General features: G+C 39.0%; 1 protein-coding gene and 1 long non-coding RNA gene across 6 annotated transcripts in view; one reads left to right on the top strand and one right to left on the bottom strand.

Moving 5' to 3' along the window:
• The window catches only part of LOC122667401 (uncharacterized WD repeat-containing protein C2A9.03-like), a 33,581-nt gene that overhangs the window by 5,176 nt on the left and 5,006 nt on the right, over positions 1–23,399 (top strand). The window contains exons 1-6 of one of the 5 annotated variants that reach the window (XM_043863668.1): positions 6,768–6,771; positions 18,995–19,135; positions 19,226–19,393; positions 19,573–19,659; positions 22,570–22,704; positions 22,857–22,967. The exons of 1 other annotated variant lie outside the window; for it this stretch is intronic. In XM_043863668.1, coding sequence (XP_043719603.1) covers positions 19,004–19,135; positions 19,226–19,393; positions 19,573–19,659; positions 22,570–22,704; positions 22,857–22,967 — 633 coding nt within the window. In that variant the 5' untranslated portion in view covers positions 6,768–6,771; positions 18,995–19,003. Of the gene's footprint in view, positions 1–6,767; positions 6,772–17,970; positions 18,053–18,994; positions 19,136–19,225; positions 19,394–19,572; positions 19,660–22,569; positions 22,705–22,856; positions 22,968–23,399 lie in introns of those variants that run through there. 3 more of the 5 variants (XM_043863667.1, XM_043863666.1, XM_043863670.1) reach the window with 3 other exon arrangements.
• LOC122667403 lies at positions 58–23,399 on the bottom strand. The gene is made up of 2 exons (XR_006333794.1): positions 23,269–23,399; positions 58–254 (listed from the first exon to the last, which is right to left on the bottom strand). It is a non-coding gene; the product is annotated as an uncharacterized LOC122667403 (long non-coding RNA).

Below are 23,399 nucleotides of genomic sequence, written 5' to 3'. Positions count from 1 at the left end.
GTGGGCAGCAAAGTTGCACAAAGAGTTGCGAGTTCATGTTACACTGATGACTTTTTGATTTATTTAGTTGAGCCAAGAATATTCAAAGGGCTATTCCTCAATTGTATCGTGAAGATTCCATCCATGTATATGTTTGTTTTCATAGTTGGGGATGGAAATTCATGGCTTCAGGGTGGTTTGCATAATCATACTCCAATCATATAATTAACCCAATGCCAGCCCAACCTGTTACAAGTTTGAAAAAATTTGAGAACCTACTTCCACTTAAATTAGAAATATTAAAAGTATAAAATTCATGTTGCTCCAAGCCCATATCCTTAGTGTAGCTAAGCGGTAGTGTGATAGAGTAGGGTTTAATAAAATCCCGTCAAACTTTTAAAATATAAAAGAGAAGTGTGAAGGAAAGTAAAGTAAAAAACCTTTACTTTGATCAAGGGGGGAATATCTGCTAAATGTGGTGCACGAGATTTAAAATCTTGACTCTGACCCTGCTACCATGGTGTAGTACAAGTTTGGGAAACCTAGAAAGTTATCCTAACTGAAGTCTGAAGGTAGGAAGGCTTGGATGGGTATCCAACTCATATATCTCAGCATACAGGCAGAACTTCTCAACAACTGCAGCCATAAAGAAAGAAAATACAAATCAGATGTGCAGAATTTCATGCCAAGTATGTGAAAGAAAATTTAATAAAAGAAACATGATAGATCAGTACCTGCCTTTGCTGTCCCATGGGTTAGAATGGTGTGAATAAGTGCCAAGTCACTACCTAACTCCTAAGATTATGCCCTCAAGACCTCCTTGTTGTCAGTAGAAGAATATCCAAGGTATTTGGGGGGCCTGAAGTTGAGAAAAAAATTTGGAAAATTTGGGACTGATACAAGAACTGGTAAGAAATTTAGCAATATTCAAGTCTAGGCAATAAAGGAAAATTAGGTTTCTTGGAGATTTGGCTTAGGAGGGTCAAGGGATTTTGTACCACATCTTTCATTACAATAGTCCTATTCCAGCCAAAAAAGTATGATTTATAGGGGTTTATGGGTTGATTAGTTGAAAGAACAAATGGAAGGCTCTTGAGAAATGAAAGTGGAGGTTGGGAGAAATATTATGATACAAACAACAATGTATTTGGGGGATCGAAGAGGATGGTTTGCTTTAGATATAGAGTTTGATATGGATAGAAGAAGAAGAAGATAGATTTGTATCTTGGCTTCCATAGTTGTCAAGGCGTCGTCTAGGTGTCTAGGTGCCTTGGTCGCCTAGACGGGCGCTTTGGACTCCTTGGTCACCTTGTTGGTGTCGCCTTGATTTTGGACCCACTCCAGCACCTTAGGTCGCCTAGACGCCATGACAACTATGTTGGCTTCACACCATCTTGGATTCACTTCAAGAATTTCAGTCACTCATACTGCAGAAAAAAGTGAGTAATCTCACGAGTTCCAAATACTCTCATTCATTAATTGTCTTTTCATAATGAGTACAAAGGGCCTCATATCATTACACCTGCAAAAGAAAAAACATTTATGTCCTAAAATAATTACCCATATAACTACATCTTATATCTCTAAACAATTATTTCCTAAAATAATTACCCATATAACTACAACATAGGGGTGTCAACCGGTCGAGCTCGGTCGGGCTTAGCCGGGCCTCACGGTGCTTAAAGCCTGCACCCTTGACCGCCCGTTTATATAATCGGGCCGGGCCTGGACAGGCTCGGTCATGATCGGGCCGTAACTGGGCTCTAAACAGTGCAGCCACAGATTCATCGGAATGTTATCTCTCCATCAGAAAGAAAGAAAGAAAAACAAAAAAAAAAACCCGATGTGAACTAGAGTAGCAAGCTGTTTTCAGAATCACTACCATAGTACAAAAACTCGTTTCGTCTCAGTTGAGATTTCGAGAATTTCGAGTATCTCTGTCACGCCCCTATTCCTGTCAAGGAATATAATACAATATGAAGGGTGAGTAGGACGACGCGTGTCATCTTACTAAGCTGCCCGGATCACTGACACAATATCCTAACGCATAGTCATAACCAATATTAGCACAATATAATATCAGAATGCGGAAAAAGGGAATAATACATTCCAAAGATCAGTAGTATTGCGGAAGCGTATAAAATCAAATAGTTACAAGATGTTCAAAGGCTATATGATAATACAGTAGTTAATTACATTTCCAATGACCATCTAATAACTATCAAAAGGTATAACAGTAAATGTTTATACATGGGCCTAAGCCCCAAAAGTAATAAAAAAGGGACCAAGTCCCAAATATCCTCAAGGCCCGTAGGCACAATCATCGCAAGGACACCCGTCGCCATGTTCCTCAAACACAGCGTCCGGCTCCTTGGCACCAATGTCATCATACCCTGCGGACTGAACCTCGAGTCCCGCGAAGTAACCACCATCTGCATCATAGTCTAAAAAGTGTATACACGGGGGGGTTAGCTCCACTGAGCCAGTGAGGGGATGGGGATGCACAAACACACAATTCACATAGTCCATGGTGCATGCATATGTTAAATTAATTTTCCACCTATCAAACAACTAAGTCAAGGCATATGCTACTGTGACAATTCAGGAAGCACTGTGGGTCACTTCATTCATCACCACAATGAATCCTCAATTGCCACCCGGGAGCCTACGCCGGACAATGCCACCAAAACATCCCAGTGGCAGACCCTAATATAACCATCACTACCATGACTGGCTCTCTCTCACACCACAGAATCCGGGCTTTGGTTATCCAACACCTAAACCCCTGTTGGCAAGGGTCGTAGCATAGGGGAATAAAAGTCCTAACCGCAGGTATACTACATGCAAGCCCTATCGTGCAATCTAATATGACAATCAAGTGAGGTAATATAGATAGTTATTTCGGGGTTCGGCACCGGCATTCACCGACACCGTGACCCGATAAGAAATGAAAAGCAACCACAACATCATTATAAATATGCAAAATGCACAAGCATGCTTAATAATTATTCTACTAGTATGATACATGTAGATAATAGCAAGCCCAAACAAGAACCAATCCCACTCACTATATATGCCAAGCACCAAGGTTATAAGTTGTTGCCTCGATCAAGCAATAAGCCACAAGATGGATATATTAAACCGAAGCAAGGAGTAAAAATAAGGTTAAACAAGCAAAGGGAAAGGATCCCTAAAAGGTCTCTCACAAATTACTTAAGCATAAGGTTTCAGAGGTAGGGTGGTTTCAGGGGTGGTCTCATGCCCAATTCCTGAAACCACAGGTAAATCCTGGAAAACCAGGGGCTCAGAACAGTCTTAGTCAAGTGCGGTTGCACAAGTGGTTTGTCTCAGGAAGTGAAACTGCACATAAATCCTAGCTTTCCAGGGGCCTTCTCAGGGTGGTTTCTTGCAGGTCTTAAGCCACATGTAAAACCTCACACCTGCAGGTCCAAAATCCAAGGGACCTCCTTCCAAGGGTTCCATTTCCAAGTAATTTAAAAGCATAGGAACACCAAGGAAGCTCCTTCCTATGCCCATTAGGGCTCTAAGGCCTCATTAGGTCCATTCAATCCGCGGGATTCAAGAGGAAACCCAAGAAGAACCTAATCCAAGGCACAATAGGGTAGAAACCCTAGATTTCTCAAATGGAAAGAGATTGCTTAGGCTTAGAGCTTGTAATAGAGTGAAATAACTCCACCATAGCCTAGGCTTAGAGGTTCCATCGATTCCTTGGGTTCCAAGAGAACCCTAGGTCAAGTCTCTCCCATTTCCCCTAACTTTAAAACCCAAAATAGAGGAAGAGGTGTAGGATTTAATGGCTTACTTACCCCAAGAATAGGAGAGCTCCATGTTTATGGCTCCAAGAAGTGGGGTCTCAACCTCCAACCAAGCTTCTCCACCTTCCTCCTCCTTTTCTCCTTCCTCTTTCACTCCTCTTTCTCTCCTCCACGATTTAGGTTAGATGGGAGAAGTAAAGAGAAATGAATGCTCTCTCCCCCTTCAGTCTTATTTATAGAAAATGAGCCTTGGGTCCTTTAAGTTAAATGGGTCAAGAGCTAAATGGGTCGACCCGTGGTTCTATTTAGGAAATAGGATCTAATTAGAGATGGGTCCACATGAGATGGGTATAAGTCCATTGCTTCCCAAGGTAAGTGGGACCCACAATGAAATATTCCTTTCTCAATAAAATAGTTCGGACGGTTCAACCCTTGACCCGTACTTCGAGAACATCAAAAGAAAGGGTAAATAAATAAAATTAAGGGCTAGAACTTACTTTTTAGCCGTCATGGTTTGTCCCTCATGACCCCGAATAGCTTCGCCACAGCAATGCCAAGCTCATCACTGAACGAAGTGTCCAATTGAGGCGACGGTCCAGGATTCTCTCTCTGGAACTCTTCACTTCCCGGACTAGTACTTGGAGGAAAATCAACAAAGTCACCGTCAACGAATTTCCCCCACTGACGGTTGAGGAATCTTTCCTCCACAGGCAAGCCCGTACTGTGGTCAATGTTTCTGTAACTGGGTTTGACCATCATGGAGAACAGGTCACCCGCATACATGGCAACGGTATCTACACGTCAAAAGGAAGAATTAATAATTAATTATATTCCGGGGTGCGGGTATAACAATCTCGGTCGAGTCGAAATGAAATGCAACATTGAATTGGAAAAATGCAATATTTTGAAAATTTCGGTCATCTCGTTTCGGAAATTTTGGTATCTCGGAAATTTCGGTCAGACCGAAACACCGAAACGAAACGAGATTTTAAACCTTGATCACTACCCATGCATGAAATTAGATTTAGAGCACCAGAGTTCATTGCTCATGGAGTTTTTGTATGGAATTTAATGTAACTGTGGGCTTGTCCTCTTTAAAAATATCCAACTATGGTAGCCTTTCCATTTATCAAGAAATCTGAATCAACATCTGTGGTAGTTTTTTAAAGAGATTTTATTTTATGAGTTGTGCTTAACCAGGAGCATTCTTAGCTGCTTTCTCATGCATTATTTTCAAACTCAAAATTTTTTCCTACTAGAGATGGATCTTCTCCATAGCTATGTAGAACTTAACCAATAAAATTTTTGTGTACTTTAAAATTGTAAGTTTAAAGTTTTAATCCTGAGAACAGAAACAAAAATCAAACGCTTATGGCATCCTAATGGGTTGGGCTTAGACGGGGCTAGAAGGTCGGGCTTCGGTCGGTCTGGTCGGGCGCTCGACGGGCTGGGACCCCACACCGGGACCACCCGGTTACTAAATGTGTCGGGCGGGCTCGGGCGGGTCTGCCAGGCTGGGCCGAGCCCACTACAACATAATAACAACAGAACAACAAAATAAGATAATAGTCTGGCCCCAAATAAAAGTACAGCAAAATAATAAAAAGAACTACACATAAGACTGGTCATCTAGCCATAATGAAGTGACATCTGGGCCATGTGGATGCATGTGTCTATGTCTCCTCTAAAAAAAGGGCATACCTAGTGCATGAGGCTCCCGCTATTGCGGGGTCTGGGGATGGTCATAATGTACACAATTACCCCTGCTTTCGCTAAGAAGCTGTTTCCAGACTCGAACCTGTGACCACTTAGTCACAATGTAGCAACCTTACCGTTGCACCAAGGCCTGCCCTCGTTGTGTCTCCTCTAATAAGTCCTAAATTCTTGAGTGATTTCTTGATCATACCAACTCTACTAGGTAAAAGCATTAGATGTACCATAAGTGTATACATTAGTTGTGCTCAGTATGGGGATACAAGTGGTGGTCTTTGTGGCAGTTACCACGTGGTGGGGAGTCGGTTAGAGAAGAGGGAGAAAGCTGAGAAAGAACTCAGAATAGTAGGGGAAAGAGGAGACAGACATTCACAATCACACCTCACTCACATTGGGCTGCATCCAAACAATTTTCTATTCAATTCTGTTTTCCATTGATGGATTACGATGTATAAATAAAGAAGCAGGGAGAAACTTCATTTCTTTGTTGCTGTGCTTGAAAGAGTACTTATTCACATGCTCACATTGTTGAGCATTCTTATCAAATAGGCACTGTTGATCAAGAAGAATATGACACACCTTCAGACGGAGTACGTCACATTGACTGTATCCACAAACTCACCAATAGAGTATGTGAGCAAGCACCTATCAGTAATCCTGAGATTGGTGTTGTTCACCCGATAACTTTATAGAGATTTGGATGTGGTTATTTGTAGTCCAAGCATACGAACAACATCTTCAGAGATGACATTAGTGCAACTATTGCCATCTATCACCATGCTACATAATTGGCCATTGCACTTTGATGCAGATCCATCACCAAAATAAGCTCGTTTTATTAAGAATAAGTCTAGGGTTAGGTTGTATACATGTTGGGCCTTTGATCCCATGGGTTTTCTATGTAATAGGCAACTTTTATGGGCCTAAAATATGGGTAATTAGGTTGCACACGGGATTAGTTGTTTTAGTTCCATACTTAGTTTTATTTTGGTGTGTTTTTGTTCATAAATTGTACCAGTTCAACTAATGGTTGAATTTAAGTGATTTTATTAGTTTTCTTTTAAGTGTTTAGTTGGGCTGGATTAGGACTCTGTTTTGAGTCTATTTCAGTTTCTTAGTCAATTTAAGTTATCTAATAGATTAAGGATTGGGTTAGGCTTTTCCCTTTTAGTGTAGGAGTCTATTTTTAAGTCTTTTATATAAGGTTATAAGGTTGGGGGGGGGGGCAAGTATTGGACACGAATTTTGATATCAATGAAAAGCTTTTGCTGCTCTTCTTCTCCATTGAAGTTTTTTGTCTTGTGTTTAATCAAGGCTGGTGGGATTGGTGTTTGATCCGGTTGACACCTTGCGGTGGAAAGCGCGGGTGGTTCATTGGTGGGATTGGTGTTTGATCCAATTGACACCTTGCGGTGTGAAGCCCGAGTGGTTCTTTTGAAGTTTTTTTTCAATTCTTTGAAGATCTCCTTCAAGTTCAAGTTCAAAATCTGATTTTTATTCAAGTTCAAGTTCAAGATCTAATTTTTATTCAAGTTTCTCCTACAAACAAGCTTCTGCCAAGATAATTCAGCAACTACAGTGAGTTTGAAACATTCCCCATTCCCATTATTCTTCTTCTAATCCTCTACAACCCCAACCCTAGTTTTCCCCCTTTTGTTTCTTAATTTTCCCATAACCTAAAACCTGCACAGACCAATCCACCCTTTAAAACCACACCAAACCAGAACTGAATTACCACCTCTGCCCCTAGCTCCATCCTCTCACTCTAAACACTAATTCCCCCTCATCTCAAATCAAAACCCAAAACCCTAATTTCCGCCCAGCCCAAACCAACCGTCATAACAGTCTACATATCTGACCGATTATCCCTCGTACCCTCCTAAGAAAACCATGCAAGTTTGGTTAACTTCTGTCCAGCCAAACCCTAGAAATCCATCTTTTCCTCTTTTCCAAAACCACCCAAAACCCTAACCCTAACTTGCTGCCCATTCAAGTTTACTCACTTCCAGCCATCAATACATCTCAGGACTTGCATTGATAGACTCCCCTACCTTAACTTGACATAACCCATACATCAAACCCTAACCCTAATTTCACCAAAACCCTATTTTTGACCTAGTTGATCCACCTGTTTATAATAGATCCTGGTTTACTTTCTCCTAATTAGTCTTCTACCAATTTAAGACTACATTACACTTCACGCGGGTCTAGAAGTTACTGTTGCGGCGCCAATCTTCATCCTTAGTGACCATGTAATGTAAGACTAGAACCTGAATAGGTCTAATCCCAGGCAGGATCAAATAGAAAATTTCCAGAGAACAAAAAAGAGAGCAATGGAAACTAAAATCATATGAGGGAACCAAGAGAACAATGGGAACTAAAAATAAGGGAAACAAGAGAACAATGGAAAGTCAAATGAGGGAACAATTTCCTTGGTTGAAGTAACAAATAAAAAAAAAAATTACAAATTTGTAACTTGTTGAAGCAACGCTGATCTTGATGTAATAATCTTCAAGAAATCAATGTGACAATCAGTTGAAAGAAATCCCAGCAGCTTGTAGCACTTAAACTCAATTAGGATTTGGAATCAAGAACCAATGGAGGGGATAGCTATCTCAGTCTGGACGTCTCACCCAACCTATCTCAGGATTTCAGCAAAGGCTAAAGCCAATATTTCATTGATCAAATTAGTGTTCAATGCTGGCCTCCCGTACAAACTTATATTGATTACTCAAAAATAGACTTGGACACTAAAAAATGAAAGGCCTAACCCTATCATTAACTAATAAGGTAACCTAAATTGACTAAGGAAGGTGAAATAATAAAGAAAACAGACTCAATATAGGACTCTAACTAAACTAATAAAGTAAATCCCGTTTTACTACTTTCTACCCTTATTTTAGGCTCCTTAAATTGGCCAATTACAAAATAAACCCATGGGATCAAAGTCCCAATGCATATATGTCCCAACCCAAAGCTTATTTCCACTAAAATAAGCCTTAGGTGACTTATCTACATCAACAGGGAAGAACCTGGGAATGTTTCCTTACAAGCGCACTAAGATTTGGCAGAAAAAATTGTCACTTTTTTGAAAGAATTTATCTGCTTTGTCTAAAATTAGTTTCTCTCCACCGCACCTGTGGGAATTTCTGGGCGACCTTGGCCTGAACCAGCTGGGTGACCATGATGCTGAAGACAGAATAATAAAATGAATACCGCTGTGTTTGACATTTGCGTGCATCTGTTAAAAGGTGTCCGCATCCATTTGGTTAACAAAGTGTCTGCCTGATATTTTTCTCTATGAGGACCCACAATGCCCATTTATAGTTTTGCTGGAATATGTCAATACCTATTTGTTATGTATTTATTTCCTTGAAGTTCGTCTTCATGGTACCATGTCTTCTCTTTGATCTTATTCTGCAGCGTTTAGATCAAAGGGGAGTTAGCTTCTGTACACGGACAACATCTGATGACAACAATGCAATCACAAATGCTATCGACATATATGATAGCTTGAGGTGTTGTCTCCTTTCCCCGTTTCTCTAAATTTATATAATAGGTATATCTTTTTTGAAAAGTCAAAATCTGATTTAGAAATTGTTTGCAGTGGTATAGTCCATTTCATGGCATCAAATAATGATTGTGGCATACGAGAATTTGACATGGAGAAGTTTCAGCTTTTGAACCACTTCCGCTTCCCTTGGCCAGTGAATGTTAGTCCTTCACCCATTTTAATTATTATTAGTGGGTTTCAGTAGTAGGAGTTTGATAATCGTTTCGGTTTCTGAAATGTCACTAGAATAGTTCATTTTTATGGTGTAAACTTGTTGCAGCACACATCCATGAGTCCAGATCGTAAGCTTATCACAGTTGTGGGAGATCACCTTGATGCTTTGCTTGTCGATTCACAAAATGGGAAGGTAGGTATATTGGTTCTAGTAGTACGATCATTCCATTTTCGTTCCTTTTTTCCCTCCCCCCTTATGTGGTGGCCAAGTTTGAAACACATGGTGTAGTGGAAAACAATGGATGTATCTCATAATGGTTTTTTGTTTTTTTTTAAAAAAAATCTTTTTGATGATGCAGACGGTGGCAACATTGGCTGGTCATCTAGATTACTCATTTGCTTCAGCATGGCACCCGGATGGCCGCACCTTTGCCACTGGGAATCAGGACAAGACATGCCGAGTATGGGATCTTAGAAAACTATCAACACCTGTGGCAATCCTCAAGGGAAACCTGGGTGCTGTCCGGTCAATCCATTTCTCCTCGGATGGGGAGTTCATGGCAGTCGCTGAACCTGCGGATTTTGTCCATATCTATAGCACAAAAGTGGATTATAAAAAGCGGCAAGAGATTGATTTCTTTGGGGAGATCTCTGGTGTATCGTTGAGTCCAGATGATGAGTCTCTTTTCATAGGAGTGTGGGACAGGACATACGCGAGCTTGCTTCAGTACAGCAAATCGAGTGATGGAAATACAAAGTTGGATGATAGGACCCAAAGTTCAGAGTGAAGAAGACCAAGTGCTCATGGCTGCTGGCTGCACCTTCTATTCACAAGATGAACTAATTTAAATTTAGAATATCCAATATTGTAAAGAATATTCAGTTCACACAAAATCATGAACAAATAAGTCAAAGCATGTTCGTATAAGAAGGTAATTATGGAATTTCAGGTAACAGTTCATGTCCTTTGTTAAGAGACCAGCCTCTGCAACCAGTTGCTTAGAAAATTTTTACCTGAGTTCATCTGATGCTAAAATAATAATAGTAGAAGGGAAGTTCATTAGTGAGACAAATACTGTTTTTGCAGTTCTACTGCAAACAAACTCTTACATATATGGAATCCCCAATGAAGCTGAGAAAATGCATTAAAATTAATGTCCACCAGTAATCAATGTGGGGGGTCCAAATCCAGATTAGCCAAATCCATCATCTTTCAAGACACCAAGTTTGTAAAATGGACCTTCAATAAAAAGAATTAACTCTTAAAAAAAGAAGAAGACACAATCAGTTGAAAAAGACGAGAGAAAAAAATAATTTTGGCTTATCAAATAGATAGAGGTCACCGCTTTATTTATAATCATAGATCATTACAAATAATTAACATGTGCATAATGAATCGAGACACTCTAATGTATCTGGGTCCGGGTCACGGGTCAATGGGTCATCTGTTAACATTCCCCCTCAAGTTGGTGCATAGATATTTTGAATGCCCAACTTGAATACGACAGGATGAAATGATTTTGAAGTTAAACTCTTGGTGAAAACATTAGTCAATTAATATTCAGTAGTGACAAAAGGAATGCATATCAGACTTTCTTGAAGCTTTTCCTTGATGAAATGGCGATCCAGCTCAATATGTTTAGTTCGATCATGTCGAACTGGATTATGGGCGATGTTGATTGCAGCCTTGTTGTCATAGTAGTCTCATGGGGTCTTCAAAAGTAACACCCAAATCTTTGAGAATGATCTTTAACCAGAGCAGTTCACAAACTTTGTGCCATGGCTCGGTATTTAGCTTTTGCACTTGACCTGGATACAGCTAATTGTTTCTTGCTACGCCATGTGACCAAATTTCTTCTTAAGAAGGTATAGTATTTAGAGGTGGAACGCCGATCATCTATGGACCCTGTCCAATTAGCATCAGTAAATGATTCTAACTTCAAGCTGCTATTATTAGAGAATAGACCTTTCTCGGGAGAGGACTTTAAATACCAAAGAATCCGGTATTCAACTTCAAGATGTGGAGCCTTTGGGTCATGAAGAAATCGGCTAACAATTCTCACAACATAGGCAAAATCTGGTCTAGTGTGAGATAGGTAAATCAATCTTCCTACAAAGTCTAGGATATACTTCCTTTGGGAGATGAAAATGCCTTTTGTAGAGCAGGCAATTTCAATTCCTAAGAAGTATCTAAGTTGTCCAAGATCCTTAGTTTCAAATTCTGCTGCCAACTAAATCTTCAATAAGGAGATTTCTGCACCATCATTGCCCGTTATGATTACATCATCTACATAAACAATAAGGGCAGTGATTTTTTTTTCCTTGTGTTTGACAAACAAAGTGTGGCCAGCCTGGCTCTGTCTGTACCCAAACTTCAGCATAGCCTTCTGGAAATGACCAAACCAAACCAGATGAGATTTTTTGAGGCCATAACTAGATTTTTAGAGTCTACATACTTTACCAGTTGTGGAGTCTGAACTGAAACCAGGTAGGATGTCCATGTAGACTTCTTCTTCCAAATCCCCATTTAGAAAGGCATTCTTGACATCCAGTCGCTGAAGGTTCCATATAAGGTTTGTAGCATAAGAAAGTATTGCTCGAATGGAGTTCATTTTGGCAACAGGAGCAAAGGTATCTTGGTAATCAATACCATAAGTCTGTGTAAATCCCTTGGCTACCAATCGGGCCTTGTACCTTTCAATAGTACCATCTGCCTTTTGTTTGATGGTAAATACTCATTTGCATTCTACTAGTTTTTTTTTTCCCTATCAGAACAAGGGACCAGCTCCCAAGTATCATTCTTCTTCAAGGCATGCATTTCTTCTACTATAGCATCTTTTCATTTTGGGTCTAAGATAGTCTCTTTCTAGTCCAGTGGAATAGATACAAAGGACAATGAGGAAACAAAGGCACAATAGAAAGGTGATAATGACTTGTAGGACGCAAAATTGAAAATAGGGTATAAGTTACATGATCTGACACTTTTCCTAACAGTAATGGGAAGGTCATCAGAAGAAGGAGAGGAAATGTTACCTGGAGAGAGACTACGTGGCAGATCTAACTCAAGAGGCATATATGGAGATGGTAAAATAGGGCCAGGTAGGGTAGGCTACTTTTCTCTCTTTCACATATAGGTGATGATGTCCTTGCCACTTGGAATAGGCCTCTCTCCATGAAGACGAACAATATCAATCACAAGAGGGGTACTAGAAGGAATCTCTTCCTCCAATTGATGTTCCCCCTCTGAAGAGATGACTGATAATAGGGTTTGGTCTTATGAAAAATGACATCCATGGTAACAAACATCTTCCGAGTGGGAGGATGATAGCACCGGTACCCCTTTTGGGAGGTGGCGTACCCTAAGAAGATGCAACGAATTGCCCGAGGATCCAGTTTGGAACGAGAAGGGGAAGAGTTGTGCACAAAACAGACACAATCGAATACCTTGGGGGGAAGGTGAGAGGCAAGAGATGGATCCGAAAGTTGGCTAATCAGAGTTTTGAAGTGGAGGACACTAGAAGGAACCCGATTTATAAGTAAAACAGCAATAAGAACCGCATTTTTCCAATAAAAACTTAGGGACATGATTTGTAAACATCAGTGCCCTAGTACCATCAAGAAGGTGGTGACTTTTCTCGCTCCGAGATGTCATTTTGTTCAAGGTCCGAGCATAGGAAGCTTGAGAAAGAATGCCATGAGAATCAATGTACCGTAGAAAGGACACATCAATGTATTCAATGCCATTGTCACTACGTGAGACTTTGACTTTGGCACTAAACACATTGTGAATCATATTATGAAAAGGGTATGAATCGTGGATATTAAACACATTGTAAGGATAATGGTTATCTCAACCAAGGGTATTGTAAGTACCGCAGTCCTGATTTCGGTTTCACCGAGGAGAATGTTCATTGGGAGGCATCCCCTTCAGGGATTCGTAACCTATGGTGACAAATGATCTTTGATGGATCATGTCGTATCATTTCGATATATCATCATGGGGGATTGGGATCATGCTTCATAAAAAAAAATGGAATTGCCACCTAGGATTAGGGCCTAGGACCCAATAGGTGCAACCCTATCCGGGGTGAGCGGAAGTGGGCTACGTGATTCCATATGGTCTGGTAAGAAAATGGGTAAAGGGTCAGGTTACAAGTGTGGGAAGATATTAGCACCCCACCTTGCCCGGTTAAACGGTCTTTCTATCTTAGATGCTGAATATTGAATGCTCTCTCCTTATAAGGCTTGCAACATCAACAATAACAAAGATTGAATTAAAGAGATATTTCAAGATCGTCCAACAATCAAATTTGTTACAGAACAAAACAAAGGCTTAGGAATTGTTACAACACCAATGAGTTTGTGAGACCAATTTGGAAACCCAAGGGTCTTTCCAGATATCTATAGAATTTTCTACACCTACCTTCCAACATAGAATATTCCTAAGAATGGAGAGAACAGATAGGAGTAGGGAAATATTTTGTTTTCAAAAGTTGTGCCTAGAGGGTTGAAAGTTGAGTAATTAGTCTCCATCCCAGAGGCACAAGCAAGGCTTGGTTATGGATGTGACTCGATCGAAATCTTAGACAACTATAGGATTTTAGTTTACGCATTTGAGTCAGGATATCAAGGTCAGTTGCCTTTCTTTTTTGGATCCCCCTCTAAAACTTTGCATCAATAGAGTCAAGAGAAGAGCAAATAATACTGGGAATAAGAAAACATAACATTAAATAAGTGGACATGGAACCCAACACTAATTTAGTTAAGATAGTACATCCAACTTGAGAAAGGAGAGAAGAGTTTCAAGTTGTGAGTTTATTGTGCACTTTATGGAACAAAGGCATATAAATTATTCTTTTTGACCCTTTTAAGAAAAAGAGGAACCCCAAGGTATGTGGAGGACAGAGAGATCTTAGTCATCCCAAGATATTTATAAATATGTCTTCTCAAAGGAGATGGTGTATTTTTACTGAAAAACACAATTATTATTAATGCATAGTCTTGTTAGGGTTCAAAAAGATTTAAAACAACTTTAATAGTGTCAATAACTTGTAGAGAAGCTCGAAAATTAAATAATGTATCATCTGTAGAAAACAAATGGATAACTTATGGGGCCTCACGAGCTATCTGAATGCCTTTAAATAATTTGAGGTCCCTATAGACTTCAACTAAATGAGAAAGTCCTTCCATTGCTAAAATAAGAAGATAGGAATCAAAGGACACCCTTGTTTGATACATCTCGAGGGTTCAAAAAACTTAAAAGCACAATCTTTTAATTTGATGAAATAAGAAATTGATAAAATTAAATAAATAATCAAATCACACTGTAGACATTGAATTTTGTCACCCCGAGCAATGATGACAACTGGACACAAACAGACATCGGTATCTCTCTCAAGAAGGATTCTTGCCCCTACATTTGAGCCAAATCACCCTGACATCCCTAAAAATGACTTATAACACCATTTTACTAAATGCTGAAGGAGGTACTGCTCACCTTCCTCAACTACGGCGGGCTGTGGGGGTCTAGGGGGCAGGCAGCCCCTTGCGAGGGTGTAGGGAGGCGGAGCCCCCTGATAGAAAATTTTATGGAGAGTCAAAAGGGAGGAAAAAACCCAGAAAAAAGCCTAATAGGCCCAAACTGGCCCAGAAAAACCCAAAATTGTTTGGTGATGTCATGCCCAGAGCACGGCGCCGTGGTAACCCACCACGAAGCTGTGGAAAAGGACAGACGTCACCAAAGTGACGTCATCCAAGGCGTCGTGATTTGTGGGGCTCCCCTATTAATAGGAGGGTCCCCCTCCCCCATTTGGATAGAAAAAGAGGGTGAGGGAGACTTTCTCAATTCGTTTTCTTAGCCTTTTTGCCTTCTTTTAAGCCACTTTGAGTGATTTCGAGTAGTTTTCTTAAGCTATGGGTAGATCCGTCGATTACCCCACTTGAGTGACTAGTGCTCCCATTCCAATCAAACCGTTATTCCATTCTCATATGGATAACGAAAACCACCTCTCACAGCCGTTATTTTGTCTGCATTCAGATAACGAGAATCCCTTATACAACCATTACTCTGTCCGAAGTCTGAGTAACGATACCCATCTCATATAGTCCTTACTCTGTCCGACAAGAGAGAGGCAAGCTGATCATCCGTCTCCACTTGAGCCAGGGGACATTGCATATTTCGTATTTGGTATTTTATTTCATTTTTTTCATTTCTTGATAGGTATTTGTCTCTTTCCTTTTTGTTATTTTGGCATAATGTAGATAATTAAAGTAACTCGTTTTAGTATACATAGTAAATGATTTTTCTTTCTTTGTCATGATTAGTGCATCATAATTTAGTCTTGCATGTTAGTATATGATATATTGTTAAGGGAAAATATTCAAAAATAAGCGTCTAGTAGAAAGACCGGTTTACCCGGGTGAGATGGGTGCCTAACACCTTCCCACTCTCGTAACCTGACTAATTATCTTGAATCTCTGACCAGACCGTATGGAATCACGTAACCTTTTCTGCTAATCTCGGATGGGGTTACACCCACTGGATCCTAGGCTCTAATCCTAGGCGGCGACTCCATTTTTTATGAAGCGTGATCCCAATCCCCATGATGATGTATCAGAATGATACATCGTTATTCATCAAAGGCTAATCCTTATCGCTATAAGGCTGAGGAACCGTCATCCTGAGGACTGCGGTACTTGCACACACTAATGAGATGAAAAGCCTAAAAATTCAAAAAATGGCTCTAATGAAACTCCACTCTAATCTGTTGTAAGCCTTGGACATGTCGAACTTAATAGCTATCCATTCCTGTTTCTCTTTGCATCGATGCATATAATGGAAAATCTCATGCGCCGCAATCATGTTGTCACAAAATTGTCTCCCTTTAATGAAGGCAATCTGGAAGGGAGAAATGATGTTTTCCAAGAAACCCCATAAATAATTTTTAGGAGTTTTGAAATAGTTTTATACGCAATCGCACAAAAACTAATGAGTCGAAAATCCTCTGACAAGATGGCATTTTCTTTTCCTTTTTCTTTTTTTGGGAATAAGAGTCAAAAGGGTATGATTGGTGCTAAGTAGGAGTGAAACATCGATAAATAAATAGATAATGAACAAAAGTAAATACATAAGATGAATAATATCCCACCATTTGTGATAAAAAACTGTAGAGACACATACCATTGTGACTAGGGGCCTCGTATGATCCAATATTGAAAACAACATCTGTGATCTTATCCAAAGATGGTAATGTAACAAAGACATCATTACCAGACTGACTTATAATAGAAGGAAAGAGACACTCCATCAAAGATAGATCCAATGGGATTTGAGGTTTGAAAAATAGAACTGAACTGGTAAGAAAAACTTTTGCAATACGATTGGGCTAAAAAACCATATGGCCCTCAAAATTTTTGATGCACTAAATGGAACAAATTCTTTCACCCAAAAAAAATAAAATAAAGTGGAACAAATTCGATTATTAACTATAGTCATAGTATAATAATACTTAGTATTACAATTACCCTGAGTGACATAGTAATGACTGAGACTTTTGGAACCATAATGTCTCTTCAACTTGAAATAATCAATGTAGAGTATTAAAAATATCAGTTAAATTGGAATGAATCTCTAAGGTTGGATCTAATTGTTCCAACTGCAACATTAAGAGAAAAAAAAAGAAACTTAAATCTTTTATTTCTAGAAGAATTAATGTAATGGTAAAAACCTTATGATTTACACATTAAATATTAATATTTAATTAATAAGACATGATTTGTTTCATAATATATATATTATGGGAAAAAAAATGCTGCTTGGTAGCATGGTTTTTGCGCCTAGACATCAGAGTGTGCAAAATTACCATCCAACCTGTCTTGAAATAAAAAAATCCCGTGCCCATGTACGTATTCTCATTGGCTCCCGCACTGTTGCAAGAGCTAGATGACCAAGTATTTATCTCTACACAAGCGTTTAGGCCAATGGGTGAGTACATTTAGGTATCTACCCAGGAGGCAGAGACGTCATCTCACGGGACCCTATGAAAAGGCATAGAAAACACTATCCAGTAGAGATCTTTTTCTGAATTTTTTTTCACCATTCCCATTTTAACTAGCTATGGTAGTGAAGTGCTTATTACATAGCCATCATCACCATCACAATCCCCACCTTCTCTTCTTATCACAATCTTTTCTCACTCTTTTCATAATTTGCATCAGTCTCTTTCTTTTCCTTTTGGATTTTTTTGGGTGGACCTTTTTGCAACTTGATAAATCTTAGATTCCCAGTCACACGTGGTATTCACAAAGTGGAACTGATTGGACATTTATGGGTCCCATCTAAACCGTTCGTTTCTGACGGTAGGGATATATCCTCGACACACCACAAATTTCCCCCAATCCTAATCCTTACAGGTTTGGTACTGCTCATTAACAATAGGGTCCATGACCACGTGACACGTGTCTCTGTTGCATATTTGGATCCATGCATGGGAGCCTTTTTTTTTTCTTTATTGTCTGAACTCTGAAGTACCGAGCTCGGTTCATACCGTATCACTTTAGGGATCTCAGCCGTCGAATCTGATTACTTTCAAAACTTTAACTCCATGATTATCTGAATCGAACGGTTCATAATTCTTTAGCTTCTTTTAGTAGTATCAGTTAAAGCGCATTGTTAGTTTGCTCATTATTTATAAACACGCTCTTCATGCCATCATTTTCTTCGGATAAAGGAGACGTCTTTTTCGACGAGAGAGAGAGAGAGAGAGAGAGAGAGAAATAGAGAGAGTGAAGAAGAAAAGGAGAGATTCAAAGAGAAGGTTTTGCCCTGATTTTGGTTTTAGAAATCTTCATTTCGAAGGTAGAATTTCTTTTTTTGATGTGCATATTGTAATTTTTAAAAAAAAATTTTGTTTTACCATCTTTTCGATAATGTTTGTTTTTTATTAGGTTTTGTTACAGGCAATCTATTTGATGTTCTGTTATTGTGACTTCTTGAAAAGCTAGGGTTTATGGAATTTTTGGGTTTGAGTTTTAGGGAATAAGTTTTTTATTTTTTATTACCTAAAATTATTGCAGTATCTGTTTTTTCCTGGTGGGTTAGAGTTGGGGCAGACATGAAAAGATTACAGAGCGACATCCCAACGAATTCTGTGTAAACCTTAGTGAATCGAGAGGTTTCAGTGGAATAAAAAATTTTAATCTTTAACGTTGCAGAAACCCTAGGATGTATCTGGTTGCTTTTCTTACTTTTTATTTATTTTCATTGTAGCGTACATGCAGTTAATGTTGCATAGCTTGGTTGTTACTAGATTGCGGTTAGCTGTTCTGTCTGTTAGTTCCAGAAACTCCGTTATTAATTTCCCCATTGATCTTTGGTTTGGAAAGAAGAGAAAAGAAGAAGAAAGAAAATTGATTTGAACACTCTCCGTTCCATTTACTGTACTATCGGATGCTTAGCTTGTTAGTATCCCTGGAGTAGATACAGAATGGTTTCAAAAACTTAAGAAAAGGGTATATATATGCATATTGTTAGCCACTGGATATATAGTACAACTCTTGGTGTAAGCCATTAACTTCCCAAGGTTAGCATTTGAATGGGGGCAGATTGTACATCACTTTTTATCAAGGATTTGTATAAATATTGTTTCCTCATCCCGTAGTGTTTTACCGTTTTGAATTTTTCAAAGAGTTTTTTTTGGGCTTTTATAACATAAAGATTGTTGTTTTTACCGTTGTGACAAATGGAATTCTGAAAAAGTCTTGAAAATTTTATCCTAATGAGTTCCTTGCTTAATTACAGATACATAGCATGTCATATTATCGAAGGGCGGATTTTGATTACATGGTTGACGAGGGAGAGATGGCCGATGTTGTGGATGAGATGGATGAAGAGTACTATGGTAGAGATGATGGAGAAGCAGAGCTTGATGACTATGATATGGTTGGTTTCTTTTCTATTCTTTTGTTGTATTTATTGGCATACTTTTTTGTATCTCTCCTTTATGATTTGGTGATATCTTGAATTTTGTAGCTTACAAAGGCAATTGACATATCATCTGCGCAAGCACGGAAAGGAACCGATATTCAAGGAATACCATGGAACAGATTGAATATTACAAGGGAGAAATACAGGCAAACAAGGTTGGAACAGTACAAGAATTATGAGAACATCCCTTCATCTGGGGAAGTTATAGACAAGGTTCTTTTTACTCTTTGAAAGATATTTTTGCATAATTTATTTTATTTTATTTTCAACTGTTCTTCATCCTTTACCTCATCCACCCCCCGCCCCAAAAAAAAAATTTTTTTTTTACTTTTTTTGCTCTCAATACTTTTGAGTGGTGGACAAGGAAATATTGATAATATTGGTTTATTTAGGCATGTAAACCCATGGAGAAGGGTGGAAACTACTATGAATTCCAGCACAATACAAGGCTGGTGAAGCCCACAATTCTACATTTCCAGGTTAGTTGCCTTTTCAAGTGATATTGTGAATGTATGCATCCGTGTGTGTGTGTGTGTGTCTTCCTTCAAAATTACAAAGCTTTGTACTTGTCATTAATTTTTTTTGGGGGGGGGGGGGGTTGTATCTTACATGAATTCAGTTATTTGTGCATGCATGAGTGCATTTTTTCTCTTGCTGGTCCCCAATGTCAAGGTTATCAAACTTATGTTTTTGTTGGAACTGTCTGTGTTTGGGTGGCATGCTCCCTTTTTTTGAGAATGCTATATTTTGTGTGATTAGTTATATTGAAAGAATAATTCAATCGTTCATCACATCAGGTCCTATCAACTTGAAATCTATCTGTCATAAAAAAGCAAAGACTCCCTAATATTTCTTTCTTAATTTAGTATTATATTTTCTTCTATTCTAATTCTATATAGATTAACTTTGCATAATTTCTTCTGCTTGTTGATCTTTGCTGGAACACATCTGGATAGCAGAACCTGTTGTAAGCATTTTGTTTGCCATAAAAAATATGTTTTGCCTATTTTACTGTCATGTTCATGTCAGTTGTCGTGTTAAAAAAAATAAAGGGCGTACCCAGTGTACGAGGCTCCCGTCACTGTGGGGTATGGGGAGGGTCAGAATGTACATAGCCTTACCCCTGCTTTCACAGAGAGGCTGTTTCCAGACTTGAACCTGTTACCATTTGGTCACAATGGAGCAACCTTACCGTTGCACCAAGGCCCGCCTTCTTGATTGAAGAAACTATAAATGAATAATAAGAATTGCCATCAGATAAAATTGACACTTCAATAAATGAGTAAGCTAGGATACCTCCATTGTGTCACCATCCAAATCCAGGATCTTCCCATGAGCAACCCCTTCAAGAAGATCATGTACACAATCACCATGCATACTACATTTGATTTTATATTGATCGTCACTCAATCCAACTCCAATTGATGCCTCAATTGGGGAGGACAAGCCATCAACTCTAAGTTCTTCAGGTGCATAGGAAACATATCTTTCGGACAATTCCCTTATAGATTTCTCATGTGTCCACACATGTGTTCTGTCGGGCACTTGCATGGACACAAGTAGACCTTGTTTAGACCCCGCTTTGCGTTTTGCCTTTAATCTGGCTCAACATGGTCTTACATGGATGTTTCCTTTCTATCTTAAATTTTTTGTTGATTGTTTCATTTAAATTGCTTTACTAACATGAATCAAAATACACCTTAATACATATACTTGCGTGCTTTGCCTTTAGTTGTACTGTCTACTTACCTTTTCACCTAAGCTATAGTCTTATCTCACGTACAAATGGGCAAGGCTCAATGATGCAGGGGCGCTTTTATGTGTTGGTTCAAACCCGTTTGAGAATCCAGATCGAGAATTGGATCCAATTTTTTGGGTTCAGTAGGATATTTAATTAATTAATTTATTAGGGTTTTTATTAGTTGGGATTTATCTTGTAATCTTTTCGTTAGGGGTTTCATTCCTTTTGATTTTAGAGTTTAATTCCATTTTGATTGGGTTAGGTATCAAGGAGATAGATTTTTTAATGCTATTTCTCTTTTAGATTTCTATTAGGAAACTCTTAATTGCTTTTTATATATATGCTTGTACCCAATTCATTAGGCGGATTGAAAAGAATGGAATGATTTGATTTTATGAGAGCCTTGGTGGTCAGTGCGTGTGTCTCCCCTCCCCCCCCCCCCCCCCACATCTGTTCTGTGCGATCTAATGCTCACTTTTTCAATTTCTTCTTCTTTTATTCTTTCCTTCCCGGTGTCCCTGTTCCAGTGATACCAGAAACCTGAACTGTTGCTATCGATCTCTACTTCTTCTCACTCTTTCGCTCTGAGATTTGAGTCAAAGGCAACCCACCTCTGGGCAAACAAACCCTTAAGAGCCTCACCCCTTAAACCCTATCCAGTGGTGAGAACCAAAGCATCACAAAGAGTTGTTTCTCTGTTTACCGCCAGGTTCAGTTTCACACTTTAAATTCCTCTTCTTTACTTGCTGATTGGGATAGATATTGAGAAGAATCAAGAGGCCATTAGGTTAGTAACATATCCCTAAAACTTCGCATTGATTGGATTCTGCGAGTAGTAGTTTCCAGCCTGGAACCAGTTCTTCTTCCCACTGGTTTTCTGGATCGAGTTTGGAGGAAGAAGATAATCTCACTTCATTCTTCCCCTCTTTGATGCAATTACTTTTCTCTTGTTTTCTCTAAACTGCCCCTCTTATTTTCCTTTAGTCTATTTTGTCCATACTTTACATACCTTTCCAAGTGTAGCCTCATACTATAAATGCTAACCCCTTTGTGTCCTTGCAGCCAAGAAACTCCTTAAACTTTCTGGTTATATACCAAACTGCCATTATTGCCTTAGTACTTGGTTTTAATTGTTTGAGTGGCCCCATAAGCGACCTAAAAAGGGATAACTCGTCTGGGTTCTCATCAATCAAGCTTACCTGTACAAAAAAAAAATGTTTGAGGTGGGGGAGGGGCACCAGATAATAGAAGTACTATTCCATAATCTACATGTTAAACGGTGCGTAATTGCTTATGCAAGGGTGCCTTTCACTTTTGGGAAGGAACTTGGATTACCCATATGGAAATATTCAAATACATGTCAAGTGCAACTGACCAATTAAATTTGCAGAAACCTGTCCACGTATCTGGATTTTGGGAGCTGCTGTGTCCATGTCACACGACGCCTATGTAACACCTGTATAGGTGTCCATACATCATAGATTTTTATAGGGGATGCATTTGAGAATGTTTTAGTACTTGATTGTTTCTCCTTTTTCTTCTTGGTTACACATTAGCTAAATTTCCCTGCTCTCTTAAGTTAATTTCTGCATTAGATTATATACTTGAATTTCACTATTTAGATCAACAATGCCCTTTTTATTTGCAGCTCCGGAACTTGGTTTGGGCCACTTCGAAACATGATGTATATCTAATGTCAAACTATTCAGTTATTCACTGGTCCTCACTATCTTGCAACTCATCAGAGGTCCTCAACTTTTCGGGACATGTGGCTCCAGCTGAGGTTTGACTCTTCCACTTCCATGTTGTGGTGTTCCTGTTTTCCTTTTGATCTTATCTTCTTGTTCTGGTTCCATACTCCCCCCCCCCCCCCTCTCTTTTTGTGGGCATGCTTAATGCAGCTTGCTGAGAACTTCTTTTGTTTTGTTTATCTAGAAATATGCAGGGAGTTTATTAGAAGGTTTTACACAGACCCAGATTAGCACACTTGCAGTCAAGGACAATTTTCTGGTTGCGGGGGGTTTCCAAGGAGAACTTACTTGTAAGGTGAGTCTATTTTTGCACAGCTACATATGTGGGCAGCAAAGTGGCACAAAAAGTTACCAGTTCATATTACACTGATGACTTTTTGATGTATTTAGTTGAGCTAAAAATATTCAAAAGGATATCCCTCAATTGTATCCTGAGGATACCATCCATATATATATATATGTGTGTGTGTGTGTGTGTTTTCATAGTTGGGGATGGAAATTCATGGCTTCAGAGTGGTTTGCATAATCCTACTCCAATCATATAGTTAACCCAATGATTAGTCCAACCTGTTACAAGTTTGAAAAAATTTAAGAACCTACTTCCGCTTAAATTAGAAATATTAAAGTATAAAATTCATGTTTCTCCGTGCGATATCCTTGTGTAGCTAAGTGGTAGTGATAGAGTAGGGTTTAATAAAATTCCATCAAACTTTTAAAATATAGAAAG

The sequence above is a fragment of the Telopea speciosissima genome, chromosome 7 (assembly GCF_018873765.1).
Source record: "Telopea speciosissima isolate NSW1024214 ecotype Mountain lineage chromosome 7, Tspe_v1, whole genome shotgun sequence".
In the NCBI taxonomy this organism is placed as follows: domain Eukaryota; kingdom Viridiplantae; phylum Streptophyta; class Magnoliopsida; order Proteales; family Proteaceae; genus Telopea; species Telopea speciosissima.
The sequence above is the reverse complement of the archived record's forward strand: the minus strand, read 5'-3'. Positions and strand labels throughout refer to the sequence as shown.